The sequence below is a fragment of the Astyanax mexicanus genome, chromosome 21 (genome assembly GCF_023375975.1).
Source record: "Astyanax mexicanus isolate ESR-SI-001 chromosome 21, AstMex3_surface, whole genome shotgun sequence".
NCBI classification, from domain to species: Eukaryota; Metazoa; Chordata; class Actinopteri; order Characiformes; family Acestrorhamphidae; genus Astyanax; species Astyanax mexicanus.
The window spans coordinates 18,570,972-18,587,902 of NC_064428.1; the positions used below are offsets into that span (position 1 = coordinate 18,570,972).

Below are 16,931 nucleotides of genomic sequence, written 5' to 3' on the forward strand. Positions count from 1 at the left end.
TGTCAGAATCGCACACAAATCTCCTTAAAATGCAATCAGCTCAACAGGATTGCCTTTCGTCTAGGAGCAGCGCTGTATTTGTGCCACAATTAAATGTAATCACTTTCCAATCAGATTCCACTAACTTGAAAAAGAATACCTATTACAATATTACAGAAAATAAATAAATAGACAAACAAGGCTTCCATTTGCACAAGGAGTGACAAAATTATCCAAAAGCAGTGTGTAAGGCTGGTGGAGAAGAACGTGCCAACTGTGATTAAACTTTGATTAAAAAACAGGGTTATTTCACAAAATATTAACTTCTGAACTCTTAAAACTTTAGGAAATTAACTTGTTTTCTTTGCTTTTCATCTTTTTTTTTATTTCAGCCATTTTTAATTTTCTGCAAATAAATGCTCTAAATGACTATTTTTATTTGGAAATTGTGAGAAATGTCCGTAGTTTATAGAATAAAACAACAATGTTCATTTTACTTAAACATATGCCTATAAATAGCAAAATCAGAGAAACTGATACAGAAACTGAATTTTTATTTTTTCCAGAGCTGTATATATAACGTTATATAGGTTTTTTTTTATCTTACCACAACATGTAGAGCTGTTTTCCCCCCGCTCGCGCTCTTTAATCCGTGAGGTGAGAGGCGCACGCGCCCCGTGGCCCCGCCCCTGTCAGCTGCGCACCACAACAGACGGAGAGCGGCGAGGCGGACAGAAAAACGGAAACAGCAGCGCCGCCGCCATCAGCGAGCCCAGCATAAACATGGCGAGCGGGGAGGAGGCCAGACGCCCCTCGCTTTCCACCTCTTCGGTCGGCCTGGAGGAGCTGTTCCCGGGCGGAGCGGAGCCGGGAGACCCGGAGCTGGCGCGGCTGCGGCGGAGGCTGCAGGCCTGGCTGAGCCCGCATGAAGCGGCTGTGCTCGGCCTGCAGCGCCTGCTGGTGTGGGAGAGGCCCGTGCGCAGCGGAGCCGTGGCGCTGGCGCTCAACACCGCCTTCTGGTAACGATAATAACTAACAACTGCTACAATATTCACAGGTTTAACGAGCCTGACAGTTAGTGAACGTTTTCTGAACGGACAGCGGTCGTTATTAAACATGTTGAATGTTGTTGTCGTTTTTTATAAAGCCTTAAAAACCGTTTATTCGTTTTTGAGGACTGTGTTTATTGTTTTTAACCGTCGCCGTAAAACGTTAGCTAGCTGACTAGCGTTAGCTAACCAGCTAAGATAGTTATCTTATAGTTATCTTAGCTAAGCTAGGCTAGCGTTGCCGCTGTCACATTTTATTATCAAATTATAGCTGCAGCGCTTAATCCTCAATACTGGGTGTTAGCTAGCTGGCTAACTTAGCGTTAGCTTAGCTGCACTGCTTACGAACTAACGTAGCTAGCTTAGCTTAGCGGTTAGCTACCTAGCGTTAGTTGACAAGCTGTCAGACTGGAACTGCTCAGCTAATATCCTCAATATTTCCCTTAAATTAGTTAACGTTAATTGGCTCACTTTTAGATTAGCTAAATTTTAAACTGACAACCTTTATCTGTTCTCTGATTACATGTTTAAATTAAGTTCAAAATCAGAAACTCTCACGCCTTTAAGCTCCCTGTGTTTATATAGTTGCACAGCTCTCGAAAAAAATAAGAGACTACTTCAGGTTCTGGATCAGTTTCTTTAATTTTGCTATTTATAGGTATATGTTTGAGTAAAATGAACATTGTTGTTTTTATTCTATATTCATTTCTCCCAAATCCCAAATAAAAATAAGTTATTTAGAGCATTTATTTGCAGGAAATGAGAAATAAAATAACAAAAAAGATGCAGAGCTTTCAGACCTCAAATGATGCAAAGAAAACAAGTTCATATTCATAAAGTTTTTAGAATTCAGAAATCAATGTTTGGTGGAATAACCCTGGATTTTAACAGTTTTAACAGTGCATCTTGGCATGTTCTCCTCCACCAGTCTTACACACTGCTTTTGGATGACTTTACGCCACTCCTGGTGCAAAAATTCAAGTAGTTCAGATTGGTTTGATGGCTTGTGATCATCCATCTTCCTCTTTATTATATTCCAGAGGTTTTTTAATTTGGTAAAATCAAAGAAACTCATCATTTTTAAGTGGTCTTTTATTTTTTCAGCTCTGTATATCTAGCTAAATTATGTGGCTAATGATGAGTGAACTGTCTCATTACTTAACTATTCTTAACTCGGACCAATACACTATACAAACCCCTCACACTCTAGATATCTAGTATCTAGTTAGGTAGGCAGAGGTGGAAAAAATAGCCAAACAATGTAACTGCTTGAGTTATCTAAAGATACCCAAGGTAAACTATTAGCTTAGCAAACTATACATAACGCCTTTAGATCTTCTCAAACATTTGCCTTCAAATGTATTTAAGCAATAAAATAAAAAATGGCAACATTTTCCCTTTTTTGCAGTTTTTCCTCGTTGTTGGACTTGCTTATATTTTAATATAATATCAAAATGTCAAGTGTTTGACATCAGAGTCTGTTCACATGACCATAAACACAAAACTCTAAAGGCCAAACATTTCCATTATGTAGAACCAAGTAGCTATAGACAACTCTAAGAAGTGAAGTTTCTGATTAAGATTTATTTGCAATTTAATTACAATTTTAACTTCCTTTAAGCACAGGTTTACAAACAAGTTTTCCCAAACTATATTCCACTGTATATTAAATATCATCACTGTCCAATGAAAAATAAGTATCTTTTTTTTTTTTCTATTTTTAGTTACTACATAATTTGAACACAGTACCTGTCCCATTAATTGTGTCAAAAAAATCTTGCTGAATGGACCAATATATAGTCTTTCTAAAAAAAAAAAAATATTTTCATTGAAAAGTTAAGAAGCTTTTGTCTCTCCTGTACAGTTGCTGTATTTGAGATACTTTTTTTCTTTGGACAGCAATCTTCCCATTTTTATGCAGGCATAAACACTCTCTCAATTCTTTGATTTTCCATGGAAGATTAACAAAATGCTTGCGCTGGGCAGCTCAAAACCTTTACCAAAAATTCCACACTGTACCCTCATTGGTATGCTTGTATTGCACTTTTTTGTTTTGATATGTTACTTTGTTAAAATAGTTGCTATATAATCTGTATATTAATTTCTTAAATCAGTAGAATCTAAAAAAAATCCAATTAGTTGGTGCTGTAGACCCTGCAACAACCTGTTGCCAGGTCCAAGGGGTGTTCCTGCATTGCCCAAAATGCCCAATTCCAAGCTCCAAGCATTGGGCAGTGGAGACAGTAATAGCGCTCCACCCAATTCCTTTGGATCGAGTAGGAGTACCAGAACTACTCCTGCACCACCTTTCCTTACTTAAGCCAGTGCAATCAAATCCTCCTCACAGCAGCAGTGTTTTATCTTTTTAGTGTTACAGCAACATTTTCAAGAAAAACTTGTCTGTGTCTTATGATAAAAGTATGCGTTTGTGTGCTGTAGGTTGCTGTCCTCCACGTCCTTACGACCCTTGTTCCTTTTGAGCGTGTCTCTGCTTGTCTTGACTTTGCTGGAAAGATGGAAAGACAAGCTGCCTCAGATCACTGGTAAACACTCTGAGCTCTGTATCTGTCTAGCAATCTCTGTGTGTGTGTGTGTGTGTGTGTGTGTGTGTGTGTGTGTGTGTGTGTGTGTGTGTGTGTGTGTGAACCATGGTCATTTTGCTGATCGGTTGCAAGGTAAAGGTCTTTTTTTTGGATGGTTTGAGATTTTAGACCAATGACATGAAGATGAGGCAAGCTAATGTCACCCAATAAAAAGCAGATGAAGAAATAGGTGCACATTGTGCAACAGATGACACTGGTGATGTTTTTTTCTATCTACTGTAACTTTAGATTAACACCAGCACTATTTGGTCCTTGTAAAATAGACTCCATTTGTACCTTGCATGTGCAGCGTTCACTGCTCACAGCCGCGCTACTCCGTTTACTACTTGGACATCTGCGCTGCTCATTCCATTGAAAACACTGTGTTTGAAAGGACAGCAGCAAATTTTCCATGTTCACTGTTAAAGCAGCTTTATTCACAAAATATACACAAATATATATGCTGGCACACAGTAATTAATAAAGCATTAACCCTCCTGATTGGAAGGAGTTAGCAACAACAAATCAGTCCATTAGCAGGACCAACACATTTAGGGTCAGAATTCCCCAACCAATAAGAGAAATTACCCCATGGTTATTTAAGACTCTGTTTACACAGAGTTCTGTCATGTGATTTAGTGTCTGTATTGTACATTAGTAATATTGTAACCGTATGCCTTCGCACTTGGTAGAAAACGTGTCTACGGTCTAATTGAAACCTGGTGTCTGTGTGGGGTGAATTATGTTTTTTTTTTTTTTTTTTTTTTTTTATATATACTGGTTTTGTGGTTGTACTGGTAGGTGTTTTAGTTGTTTTATCGTAGTGTTTTGGAGAGGTTTTTTATTTAGTTTTATATTGCTGTAGCATAAGGCTGCTTAAGCATATGTTAAAATTTTTATTTTTTGGTTCTCTGTTTACACTTACTCACTGTTTGCACTTTTTTGTGGTCTAGCCAAATCCAGATACAATCCTGATACACATGATGTATTAAATTACTAGGTGTAAACAGAGTCTATTTATAATGAAAAAAGCCCAGAGAGTGTAGCATTGTGTTTTCACCTATAAAATAGTGCTGTCCCCTGTCTGTTGCTAATTTCCATGCAGATGAGTAATAAACCCTTTATATCAGCGTTGTATCGCAGCAGAATTATTTAACTTGTCTTCTCTTTTCCCATAGTGCGGCATCCAGAGGTGCCTGTCGTGGTCATAGAAAGGTAGGTTTGTGTTTTTTAAATCAGAACTGTATGAAGGAGGGTTGCAGCAATATTACTGTAAGTTATTTTTCTTAGCATTTACATTTGCTTAATAAAGACATTTGAATAAAGTACAACCAAACAGAATCCCACCAATTTGTTACTTTTTTCTGAGTTAAAAACCCAAACAGTCAATAGATTAATGAAGAAATTTAGCGGATTACTCTATAATGAAATTAGCTGTAAAATGGATCAAGGAGCTTCACCTCACAGGCAGCTTTCTTATGTATTTATTTATTTCTAGGGGAGATATTGTACACAATTCCATTAATATATTGTTTTGAGCTTTAACTAAATAAACACTTTTGTTCAATCTAAGTATGCCCTTTTCATTCCTTTAAGGTATAGCTACAATAATAATAATAAGAAGAAGAATAGCAACAATAGGAAGAGTTCTAAAATACTGTACTGTAGTATAAAACCATACAATTGCAGTCTTGATGTAAAGATAAAAAAAAAAATATTTTGTGTAAATTTTAATTTAAATTTAATTTAGTGTATGTATTGCTGTTTGTATTTGGTGATTACATTCTCAGTAGCATTAATAAATAGTAAAATCTGATTCCTGTTCTGTATATTTGTGATACAGAGAAAGCATGAGCGTCCAACCCAGGCTTTTAAGTGTGGCTGAATTGAGTCATCATCTTGCTGAGAGCTATCTTACCTGTAGTCTCTATGTCCAAGAGATGCTTCAGTTCAAGCGGCAGAATCACGGCAAGGTGAGAAAAAACAATGACCGCAAACAATTCTGTGATTATGGTGCATCATATTGTGCATATTTCTCAAGGGCTTTCTGTTTTTCTTTTTTCATTTTAGTTTTGTGCAATGACATGCTCGGGGTGCCTCATGCTGGCTGTGGTTGGCCACTATGTACCTGGAGTCATGATCTCCTATATTATATGTAAGTAACTCTTGGGTTTGCATTACCTCTTTTGGCATACACTCTTTAAAAATCAAGATAGTTCATAGGGTCCTTTAAGCAATAATATCAAATAACCAGTTTTTGGTTACATAAATAATCATGTTTGTAATAAAGAAGGAGTAGTAAAAGTTTATAGGGTGTTTTCACCACAGTATTTTTTATCCATTTAAATGGCTGTTCAGGCACAGTTTGTAATCACAATATATCCAATTCTGAGACAGTAATAGTAGCTTTGCATTTGCATGTGTCTCTCTTTTTAATGGGCACTTTTTGGTAAGTGTTTTGACAGATGTGGAAAGTTTAATTATCCATGTTTCTTTGAATGTTGTTTTTTGTAGTGCTGAGCGTCTTGTTGTGGCCTCTGGTTGTGTACCACGAGCTGATCCAGAAAATGTACACGGGGTTGGAGCCCATCCTAATGAAGCTGGACTACAGCATGAAGGGAGACGCACAGCTCCGCAAGCATGACAAAAGAAGTGAGCGTGTCCTCCTTAATGCCTCCAACTTGTCTCATAATATTAGATCAGTTACTTCTCTGCTGTTCATGCACCCACTAACAGCATTGGTACTCCGTTTACATACATTTATGCTGCCATCAAAAGTAATATTTCTCCATTCGGTGCTATAGTTTGACCCCTTGCATGATATTTTTAACTAACAGCATCTTTGTTCTTTTCAGGTTTCTGCCCAGGCAAAATTTGTCCCTTTTTAATATATATTTTTTTCATGCCATTCTCTTATGAAGTATGTGTTCATTACAGAGGTGAAGAAAGAGCAGGATGAAGGAGATGAGCCGAGGGCAGAAACGGAGAGTGAGAGTGAGGAGGAGCTCTCCTGTTTCGCTCCCACTGTGAGTAAACCCCATTCTACCGCATTGTAATGTCGCAGCAAGCCATGTTGTAGCTTGATTATGGTTTAAAAATATAAAAATCTTTTCGTATTTTTCAGACTATAAGGCGCACCTAAAATCCTTTAATTTGATCAATAATCGTCAGTGCACTTTATGTATGCATTCTGCTGGTCAGGTTGTAAGGAGCAGTAAAACTAATCCAGTAATTTACAGAGTATAAGGGAGTTAACGCTGCTAACCGGGGCTGGGTAGCGCTGCTAACAGGGGCTGTGGGTAGTGCTGTAAAATTGTAACTGGGACTGGCTAATTCTGCGAACCGGGGCTGGCTTGTGCTGTTAATTAGGGCTGGGTAGCGCTGCTAACCTGGGCTGGCTATACTGCTAGCCGAAATTGAGTAGTGCTACTAACCGTGGCTGGCTAGCCCTGCTAACCGCGGCTGGCTAGCCCTGCTAACCGTGGCTGGCTAGCCCTGCAAACCGCGGCTGGCTATGCTCACCCTTGGACAAAATGCTGGGATTCTAAGCTCATTGTAGGGCTGAACGATTTTGGAAAATAATCTAATTGCAATTTTTTATCTATAAATTGCAATTGCGATTTAAAATGCGATTTTTTTAATGTCTTCTCAAGTATTTTTCAACAAACAGAAGCAATAAATCAATTTGTTTAATAATAAACAATGTCAGATTTATTTAAAGCACAGATAACAATAAAGCAAACAAATCTATGCTTTTCCTTTTCACCATTTGTTTTTTTTTTTATAGAAAAATAAATATATAAATAGCTTTTCCTTTTCACCATTTTTTTATAGAAAAAATAGATATAAAAAATTAAAGTTACTGCTCTCCAGCTAGTAACATCATAAAAAAATAAAGTGCAAAAAACATAAAGAGAATCTGCTTTAACCAACTCGTTATTTTCTGTATTTGAGGATGCAGCATTGGTCGTTGGCATTTTAGCCTTGCAAATACCATACGAGGCTTTGTGATGTTTTTTTTTTGGGCGTTTTCACACCTGTAGTTCATTTCTCTGGTCTGAATCAGTTAATGAGTTTGTTTACTTGGAGCGCTTTCTCGCTCTGTTCGGTCTGCTTTCACATAGGCATAAATGTAAACTCACCAAAATGCGCATCAATAAACCACGCGAGCAGCCTGTGTCCTCTGATTGGTCAGAGCTGTCTGACACGGGAGTACGTTAAATATAAATATACGAAAAAAGTAAATACAGCGAGAAGATTTTGTGTTTCTACGTGCAGCGCAGATTTATACATAATAAACAGAGTCACGCGGCTGTGAGCGGTGAATACAGCGCAGACGTCGCGAGCATGGAGACAGTGTTTGTTCACAGCTGTGGTAATTAACGTTATCCACCTCCTCTAGCTGGTCTCGGTTCGGTTCTTTTGATCCGCACCCGAGTGCGATTACTGTTTTCACACCTGCTCAATCGAACCGCACTAAAGTTACAAACGGACCAGAGTTCGATTTAACCAGACCAAACAGTGCTGGTGTGAAAGTGCGCTGTGTTGACTTCACTTCTCCACCTCCCTGCCTCCTGCTCGGGTTTGCTCCGCTCTTCCTCAGCTCGGCTCGCTCCCAAGTCACGTGACCAGTCAAATCGCAGCCTGTGCGGTTAGAGAATCTCATTTTAAAATATCGCAAGATAATCGCAAATGCAATTAATCGTTCAGCCCTAGCTCATTGTAAATAAACGGAAACGCTTTACTTACCAAATAAACGGTTTTCAGGAGATAAATCTTTGTTGAATAAAATCCAGCGCTTGTTTGACTTTTAAAAGAATGTTTTTTTTTGTTTTTTTTTAAGAATTAGTTTTGTTCACTTAGGCGCTTCCCCATTAGAAGGGAAACATGGCGACACCCTTGCGCACTTCGATGTAGGCATCCTAACTAGTGTCGCTTAATGCACCTTATAATCCAGTGCAATTTATAGTCTGAAAAATACGGCACTTCTGTACGTCTGGACAGATTGTGATTCCTCTGTTGCATGTCTGGTACAGTACACACAGTGACTGCAATATTGTCTCTACACTAATTGCTGTGTGTGTGATGTCTTATTTACGTTCTATTGGCTGACTGGTTGCTTTGTTCATGCTCAGGTGGACGTGAAGACCACGGCCCTTGCCATGGCCATCACAGATTCAGAGCTGTCTGACGAGGAGGCTTCTATATTGGAGAGTGGGGGCTTCTCTGTGTCTAGAGCTACTACACCACAGCTCACAGATGTTTCTGAAGGTACTTTTTACACATCTATGCTCAATTGATGTCAATTGATGTAAAGTATCAGCTGATACCAAGTCCCGATCTAATACTTTGGCAGTGAAGTAAAAAAATATTATTGAAACAACGGTATCAAAACAATTTTTAGAACATAATAAAATGGTACTAAATAGCCATATAAATGCTAATGTTCATTTTTAATTTTTTTAATAGACAAGCTTAAAAGTCATAAAACAACAGTTCTGTGATTTAATCATAATTAAGATCATGTTTTTTTTTTACTGTATTATAATATCTCAGGGTAGTTTTGATGTTTTTTTTTTATTAGAATATTGTAATGTGCTGAGTTACTGTGTTTAAATGAGAGTATTAATGGAGGAATGATCGCTAGTGAAGCTGAATATATTGCATTTTTTAGGTTCACGAACACTCACAACAGACAAACTTTTTGATTGAAAGATTGATTTCACTGTGTGATTATCTTCAGAAATAACTGATAACCATGGGGTCCCCACCTCACAGGACCGAAAGGATGTGCTGCTAATGTCTTTGTGCCAGTGAAACCTGATTTATATGTATATCTGGATATTCAAAAATGTTGGTTTGAGTAGTTTTTTTTTTGTTGTTGTTTTTGTTTTTGTCTTTTTCACATGAAAACTCTTTGGTTGGTCACTGAAAATTAAGCTTTTTAATCTCTTCAAGGTAAAAAAAAAAAACTTGTGTGCAAAGGAAATATAATCTGATGTCATATTTCCTGCATGTTTCTTTCTGAATCAGAAGCAGGGCTGAGTAGAATCTCCAGCATGCAAACAGGCTTGAGAGCTACTGAAACATTGAAACAAGGACTGACTTTATTTCCAAAAAGTCAATTGGCTTGAAATAGAATTTAGCACCTTCAGTCAACCAATGATAGCTTATTTGCCTAACTGTTAAATACCAATGCAGGTTAATGTGTTTTTCTTGCCATTTCACGTGACAGACTCCAGTCCTGATCATCCAAAACATTGCTGCCTTCAGCACACTGCTTCGTTAAGCCCACCTGATTCCTTAAACGTGCCAGTAGGCCTTAATGAATTGAATTTGGAGAAAAAAGATGATGGTCCTGTGCTATATAGTGAGCAACGGTCCTTAAATACTATGTATGGGGCAGTGCTAAAATGAGAGTAGCGATCTGTTTTGCTTCCAGTCACTGGATTTTCGTTCATAAATTTCATTCATGGTGATTTATTGGTTCTCTAAATGTTCTTAAGCCGATTGCAAACATTAGAATATTTGCTGAGTTGTTTTTGCTTTAAAAATTGAATATCACACCTTTTTCTCGACCTCAGTGAAGCTGGCCCCTCATATCATTAGAAATGAAATAAAAATATTTCCATTGGTTAGTGCTACGTTTGTGCTGTTATCATTATTGAGATATTAAACATTTAATTTCTGACCTGTTATGTAACACAGCCCCTGATCTGTGGCTAAATTGCACCAAAGTGGTCTCATTGGTTAGTGCTACGTTTATGCTGGTTTGTGCAGCAAAAATGAACATTTGTGCTGTTATTGTTATTTAATTATTAGGAAAAAAAATATTGAATAGGTGTGAAGCTGGCCCCTCATCTAATCAGAAATGGAATAAAAATATTTCCATTGGTTAGTGCTACGTTTGTGCTGGTTTGTGCAGCAAAAATTAACGTTTGTTCTGTTATCATTATTGAGATATTAAACATTATATTTACTGTTATTGAGATATTAAGCATTTAATTTCTGACCTGTTATGTAACACAGCCCCTTATTTGTGACTAAATTGCACCAAAGTGGTCTCATTGGTTAGTGCTACGTTTGTACTGGTTTGTGCAGCAAAAATGAACATTTGTGCTGTTTTCGTTTTTAATTTATTAGGAAAAAGAATATTGAATAGGTGTGAAGCTGGCCCCTCATATAATCAGAAATGGAATAAAAATATTTCCATTGGTTAGTGCTACGTTTGTGCTGGTTTGTGCAGCAAAAATTAGCGTTTGTGCTGTTATCATTTATTGAGATATTAAACATTATATTTACTGTTATCGTTATTGAAATATTTAACATAATAGGTCTTACCTGTTATGTAACACAGCCCCTCATCTGTGGCTAAGTTTTACCAAAGTGGTCTCATTGGTTAGTGCTACGTTTGTGCTGGTTTGTGCAGCAAAAAATAGCGTTTGTGCTGTTAGCATTTTTGAGATATTAAACATTATATTTACTGTTTTTGAGATATTAAACATTTAATTTCTTACCAGTTATGTAACACAGCCCCTTATTTGTGGCTGAATCACACCAAAGTGGTCTCATTGGTTAGTGCTACGTTTGGGCTGGTTTGTGCAGTAAAAATTAACGTTTGTGCTGTTATCGCTATTGAGATATTAAATATGATATTTACTGTTATCGTTATTGAGATATTAAATATTATATTTACTGTTATCGTTATTGAAATATTTAACTATTTAATTTATTCCCTTTTATGTAACACAGCCCCTCATCTAAAGCCAGATTTCATCAAAGTGGTGTTGTGTTTCTACTGCTGTGTTTGTGCTGGTTTGTGCTATTAGAATAAATATTTGTGCAATTTAGTTATTAGAGTTATTGGATAAAAAAAATATTTAATGGGTGGCATTACCCAGCCCCCCAATAAAGCCCATAATTTAAGTGTTGTTAAGAATTAACAAAATTTTGGGATATGAACCACGCCTCAATTTCCCGAACTCCTCCCCCTGGTCCTATATATATATATATATATATATATATATATACCTTCCAGGTGCTCACCTACATGATTTCGACCTCGCACCCGCCTCCACCCCATCACCACCCTCATATTCACTCACTAACCAATGAGACCACTTTGGTACAATTTAGCCACAGATGAGGGGCTGTGTTACATAACAGGTAAGACCTATTATGTTAAATATTTCAATAACGATAACAGTAAATATAATGTTTAATATCTCAATAACAGTAAATATAATGTTTAATATCTCAATAATGATAACAGCACAAACGTTAATTTTTGCTGCACAAACCAGCAGAAACGTAGCACTAACCAATGAGACCACTTTGGTGCGATTTGGCCACAAATGAGGGGCTGGGTTACATAACAGGTGAGAAAATTAAATGTTTAATATCTCAAAAACGATAACAGCACAAACGTTAATTTTTGCTGCACAAACCAGCACAAACGTAGCACTAACCAATGGAAATATTTTTATTTCATTTCTAATGATATGAGGGGCCAGCTTCACTGAGGTTTTTTCTCGTTTTCTGCTCTTGCAGACTTGGACCAGCAGAGTGTTCACAGTGAACCTGAGGAGAGTTTCTCCAGGGACCTACCAGAGTTCCCCTCAGTGGATGAATTCCCATCTATTGAACCTGGTCTGTTTCACTTTCCCCTGGGTGTGCTTGGGTCTGGTCGGTCTGAGGGCTCCAGCTCAGAGCACCAAGAGGACTCCCAAAGCCCCACCAGCCTCCTCATTCAGCACTTGGCATCCCCTCTACACTTTGTCAACACGCACTTCAACGGACACGGACGATCATCCGGGGCCGACAGGAGTTCGCCCGGACACGGGGACCAAGGAGGTGGAGCGTCACGGGTCACGCAAGCACCTCCCCGGTCCCTGGAAGCTCTCAGTGAAGAGATTGTGAGCACAGCCATCTCCACTGTGGTACAGAACACTCTTTCAGCCCTTTTGCGCTCCACAGAGGCCAGCGAGGCGCCTTCCATGGCAGAGTTCCTCCCAACCGAGACGCCGCCTTGTCCGATAGAGTCGCCCCTCGATTCGCCACTCGAGTCACCTGTGGCTCAAGAGGCGAGTGACGAGGACGTGGATGTAACCGCCGAAGTCAGCACCGAGGAGCAGCCGGACGTAACGCTTGTGCCTGCAGAGGAGGAGGACTTTGAACTTCTGGACCAAAGTGAACTGGAACAGATGGATGAAGGGCTGGGCCTGGGTTTCGACAGACAGGGAACGGGTGGGGGCGGCCCGTTAGCAACGGACACGCCTCCAAGCAGCCAACAACAGCAGGCTGACCAGCAAGAGTCCTAGCTTACTAAACTGTCCCTTTTATTTATAGCCCATGTAGATGTATATACCATACACTGACATATATATATAAATATGCTTTATGAAAGGGTCTGTCCTTTCTGCTATTTGTGTTTTATTGGGTTGAAATCACTGTGACTGACTGATTTCTTTGTTTTGTTTGTTTTGTTACTTTCTTTGGTTTTGAAAACTGGTAAACCAAACAAACCACACTCAAAAAAAAAAAAGAAATTCTAAATTTAGTGGTGCATAACTTTTGGAGTCTGAGCAGGGGTAATTTTTTCCATGCCCAATAACTACAATTATTTGGACTGGTGGAGTTGATCTCTTTCTGAAAACAAGATTAATAAATTATGATATATTGTATGTATGTACGTATGTCTGTATGTATTCTAGACTCTAGAATTAAACTTCAAGGCCATATTATTTCTATCACATCTTCTTAGATCTAAGATTCAGTACACAGGCCAGTCTTGCTTTATGCTTCTATGATTACGTCATGCTTCTGCCTCAGCAAGGGCAGTCCTGTTTACCACTCCCGGCTAACCATGAGTGAAATCCACACTGCAGGAGTTCACAAGCAACTGTGGGAAGATTTCACAAGGTTGTACAGTCAGTGATAAAAAAGAACGATTGCCTAATAGGAAGGTTTGTTAGCTCTTCACCTATTGGCTGGTCTTGATCAGAGACTTGAGTTAGGTGCTTTTCCTTTGCATGGTGTCTACACTGCTTGATGCAAATTTGGTGCCTGATACTTTTTTTCATATGTGCTTACTTGTGGTTCCAAGCAAACCAGATTGGGAGTAAAACGTGGAGTTTAAAAGGGCTTGACAGTGTTTATATCATATAGAGTATCTATATGAATATACAGCTCTGGGAAAAATTGAGACCATATATGTTTGAGTAAAATAAACATTGTTTCATTCTGTAAACTACGGACAACATTTCTCCCAAATTCCAAATAAAAATATTGTCATTCAGAGCAATTATTTGCAGAAAATGAAAAAGAGGCAGAGCTTTCAGACTTGAGAGAATGCAAAGAAAACAAGTTCATATTCATAAAATTTTATGAGTTCAGAAATCAGTATTTGGTGGAATAACCCTGTTTTTTAATCACAGTTCTCATGTATCTTGGGGTGTTCTTCTCCACCAGTCTTACACACTGCTTTTGGATAACTTTATGCTGCTCACTCCTGGTGCAAAAATTCAAGCAGTTCAGTTTGGTGTGATGGCTTGTGATCATCCATCTTCCTCTTGATTATATTCCAGAGGTTTTCAAATTTGATAATCAAAGAAACTCATAATTTTTAAGTGGTCTCATTTTTCCCAGAGCTGTGTATCAAAATAACAAATGATTTCTATATACATTCAGTATATATTTTTTACAGCATCTGTCACTAACTGATGTTCATTATCCAGTATATTATAGATGTATCGGGTAACATGTATTCTTTAAATGCATTTAGGTGCTGATGTCCGTTGTGGGCATCATAGGCAGTTTTCCTGTGGCTTTTACATTGTTCATATCAGATTCCTTATCGTTGACATACACAAAGAAGCCACTACCAAAAAGCCTAAAATACTATTACCATCAGCAGTCCCTATTGTTAGTGTTTAGTAGTGACAGAGTTTTTTTTTCCCAGCTAAGTTTTGGGAGGAACTTGTGTAGGCACCATGCAGAGGAAAATAACACCATTACAGAGAAAAGCAGCTGAAATACTTCCCTATATAATGTCTAATTTGGGCCCAATTCCTAGTCTGGCTCAAGAAAAGGAAGATTGTTTTTTTTTTTTTTTCGTTTTTTTTCTAAAACAAAACTTGGTGCATGCAGCCAAGTAGCTGAGCAGCCACCCAGGCTGAATTTCTGCACGTATAATGGCAGACATTAGCACTCAAAGATATTATATTTATAGTGGTAAAGAAATGTTTTGTTTTATAGCCATGTTAATATATATATGCTGCTTTTTTATTTTTAAATATTGATTTGGTATAAAGTAATAATCTACAGTAACGTACGTATGCCTTGTTGAATATGGGAAATGGATTTTTACATTCTAGAACAATTTGGCTTTTTTTTTTCCAGATATTGCACAATTAAAATATTGGAAGTGAAAGTAACATGGGGAAAACAGAATTATAAAAGTATGAAACCACACACATCATGTACAATTTCTTTTAATGGTTGTGTGTCTTGGTGATATATTAAGCACTTATGAAATTTCACACAAAATGTGAACAATACAGAGATTGCCCATTTGCAGTTCATTTTTCCCATTCATGCTGGTTGCATTTAATGCCCAGCGTGGACCGGAGAGGATGGATGCACTTTTGTTTCGTTTTCATTCTGAATCTTTACAGGCATTATAATTAACCATTTAAGAGAAGCCCACACACTGGAACATTGTAACATTTGTTCTTTTTTGTTTCTTTTTTTTGTCCTTTTTATTTGTAATTAACATGTCAGATTGGTTGTTTGTAAAGTCTAACTGGATGTACCTGATTGTCTTCAAAGTCTGTATAATCATTTGATTTATATTAGTTTTCAAAAAAAATTCAAAACATCTGTTGAGCACCTATCATCACTGATCTGTTATGTTCAGTTATATATTTCACCATCAAGTTTTACATGTTGCAGTTTTGAGAGTTATGGGTTGAGTTAAGGGTTACATTTCCCTCTTTTTTGAAGTGCCCGAAAGCCTCAAAAACCTTGGGATATCTTTGAAATGAAGTGGTGTTTTAAACCAGAGCTCTTAAGGATGTTTTTCGTTTTCTTTTCTAGAAGCTTCCACAAAGTTCCTGTAATCTGTACACAGTCACATTTTGTTGGCTACAGTTTTCTTATCTAGTTAGCTCACGCTTTGTGTGCATTTTGTTGCTGTTGTAACGGGACTTGAAGGAGCAGTTTTTGACTAAATTAATTGAAGTGATTTGTCAGTGACCTCAGATACAGTAAATCAGCCAACACATGTCTGATATCTGAAGTTTGCTTCTGTAGCTTGGAACAGGAAATGGTGGGCAAAGGTTCCTTACAAAGACTGGAATTTCAAAGTCACCAGTCTCATCTCTATCAATTCCCACCACAGGCCCAGTCCCCACGTATCTGGATATAAAAAAAGGAAGTTTTTGTCAGTCATTTCGGTTTGTGAAAAAACGTTAGGAATGGAGCTTTTAGATTAAGCTGATGTCCCAATGCATGCTTGTTTTTGGCTGAATCTCGAACACCTCCTTACTCCCTATATAGTGAATGAAATACGTCTATGAAGTAATGAAGTAAAACTACAACCTCTACACACAGAATGCTCTAGATTACGGTTCTACTACATATAACATAATGAGAATCTGTAAATTCTTGACTTGCATAGTGCACTACTTGTATGTAGATATGTAGTAGTGTGTAATTTGGGATTAAACCTTAAACCTGTTTTCCTGTTTTCTTCCTTTGTGGTGTTTTGACTTCTTGTTTTGTGAGGTACTATCACCCCATACCGGGCTAACATGCTCTTGCAATGAGTTTTTTTATTTGTCTGTGTGCAGAGAAATAAATATTTTCAATAAAAATGTTTTTAACAATATCCTTATACGTGTGGATGGGGCTTCAACCATAGATTTCAAAGAAAAGAAATGGAAAATAAAAAATATTTTGAAATATATTTATCTCTATATGTGACAAGTCTAGTGTTGGTTAGCACCATTAGCCTAGCATATCGGAACCCATATTGGATTAGACATCTATTGGCTTATTGATTGCATCTAAGGTCAGAATTAAACCATGTTTATGTTAAGTGAGCATTTTTTTGAAATAAACAACTTCTCCAGAGGACCATTTTAGTTGTGGTAACAAAAGATTGACTATTAAAAATCCCGGTTTTGTCAGCAGATAGAAAGCTGTTAGCTGGCTGTAGCATGAGTTGCATTTAACCCCTGCTTTAAAAAGAGTACAAAGCAAATTTGGCTGAAATAAGAGGGAGCAATATGATTCAAGGACTATAACTTGTTTTATTTTT

The 16,931-nt window shown here is 37.6% G+C and overlaps 1 protein-coding gene across 1 annotated transcript; it reads left to right on the top strand.

Annotated features, from left to right (window-relative positions):
- Positions 1-592: 592 nt before the first annotated feature.
- On the top strand, positions 593-16,755 carry retreg2 (reticulophagy regulator family member 2). The gene is made up of 9 exons (XM_022674879.2): positions 593-998; positions 3,468-3,571; positions 4,789-4,825; positions 5,454-5,583; positions 5,681-5,765; positions 6,125-6,262; positions 6,548-6,636; positions 8,746-8,881; positions 12,161-16,755. Exons 1-9 carry the CDS (start codon positions 763-765, stop codon positions 12,928-12,930), a joined length of 1,725 nt encoding a protein of 574 aa, XP_022530600.1. The 5' UTR covers positions 593-762; the 3' UTR covers positions 12,931-16,755.
- Positions 16,756-16,931: the final 176 nt, after the last annotated feature.

Excerpts from the sequence above, each read along its gene's own strand:
- retreg2 (XM_022674879.2), top strand. The coding sequence starts at position 763 with ATGGCGAGCGGGGAGGAGGCCAGACGCCCCTCGCTTTCCACCTCTTCG. Across the intron at positions 4,826-5,453 it reads CCTGTCGTGGTCATAGAAAG|AGAAAGCATGAGCGTCCAAC; the intron begins GTAGGTTTGTGT and ends TTTGTGATACAG. Across the intron at positions 5,766-6,124 it reads CATGATCTCCTATATTATAT|TGCTGAGCGTCTTGTTGTGG; the intron begins GTAAGTAACTCT and ends TGTTTTTTGTAG.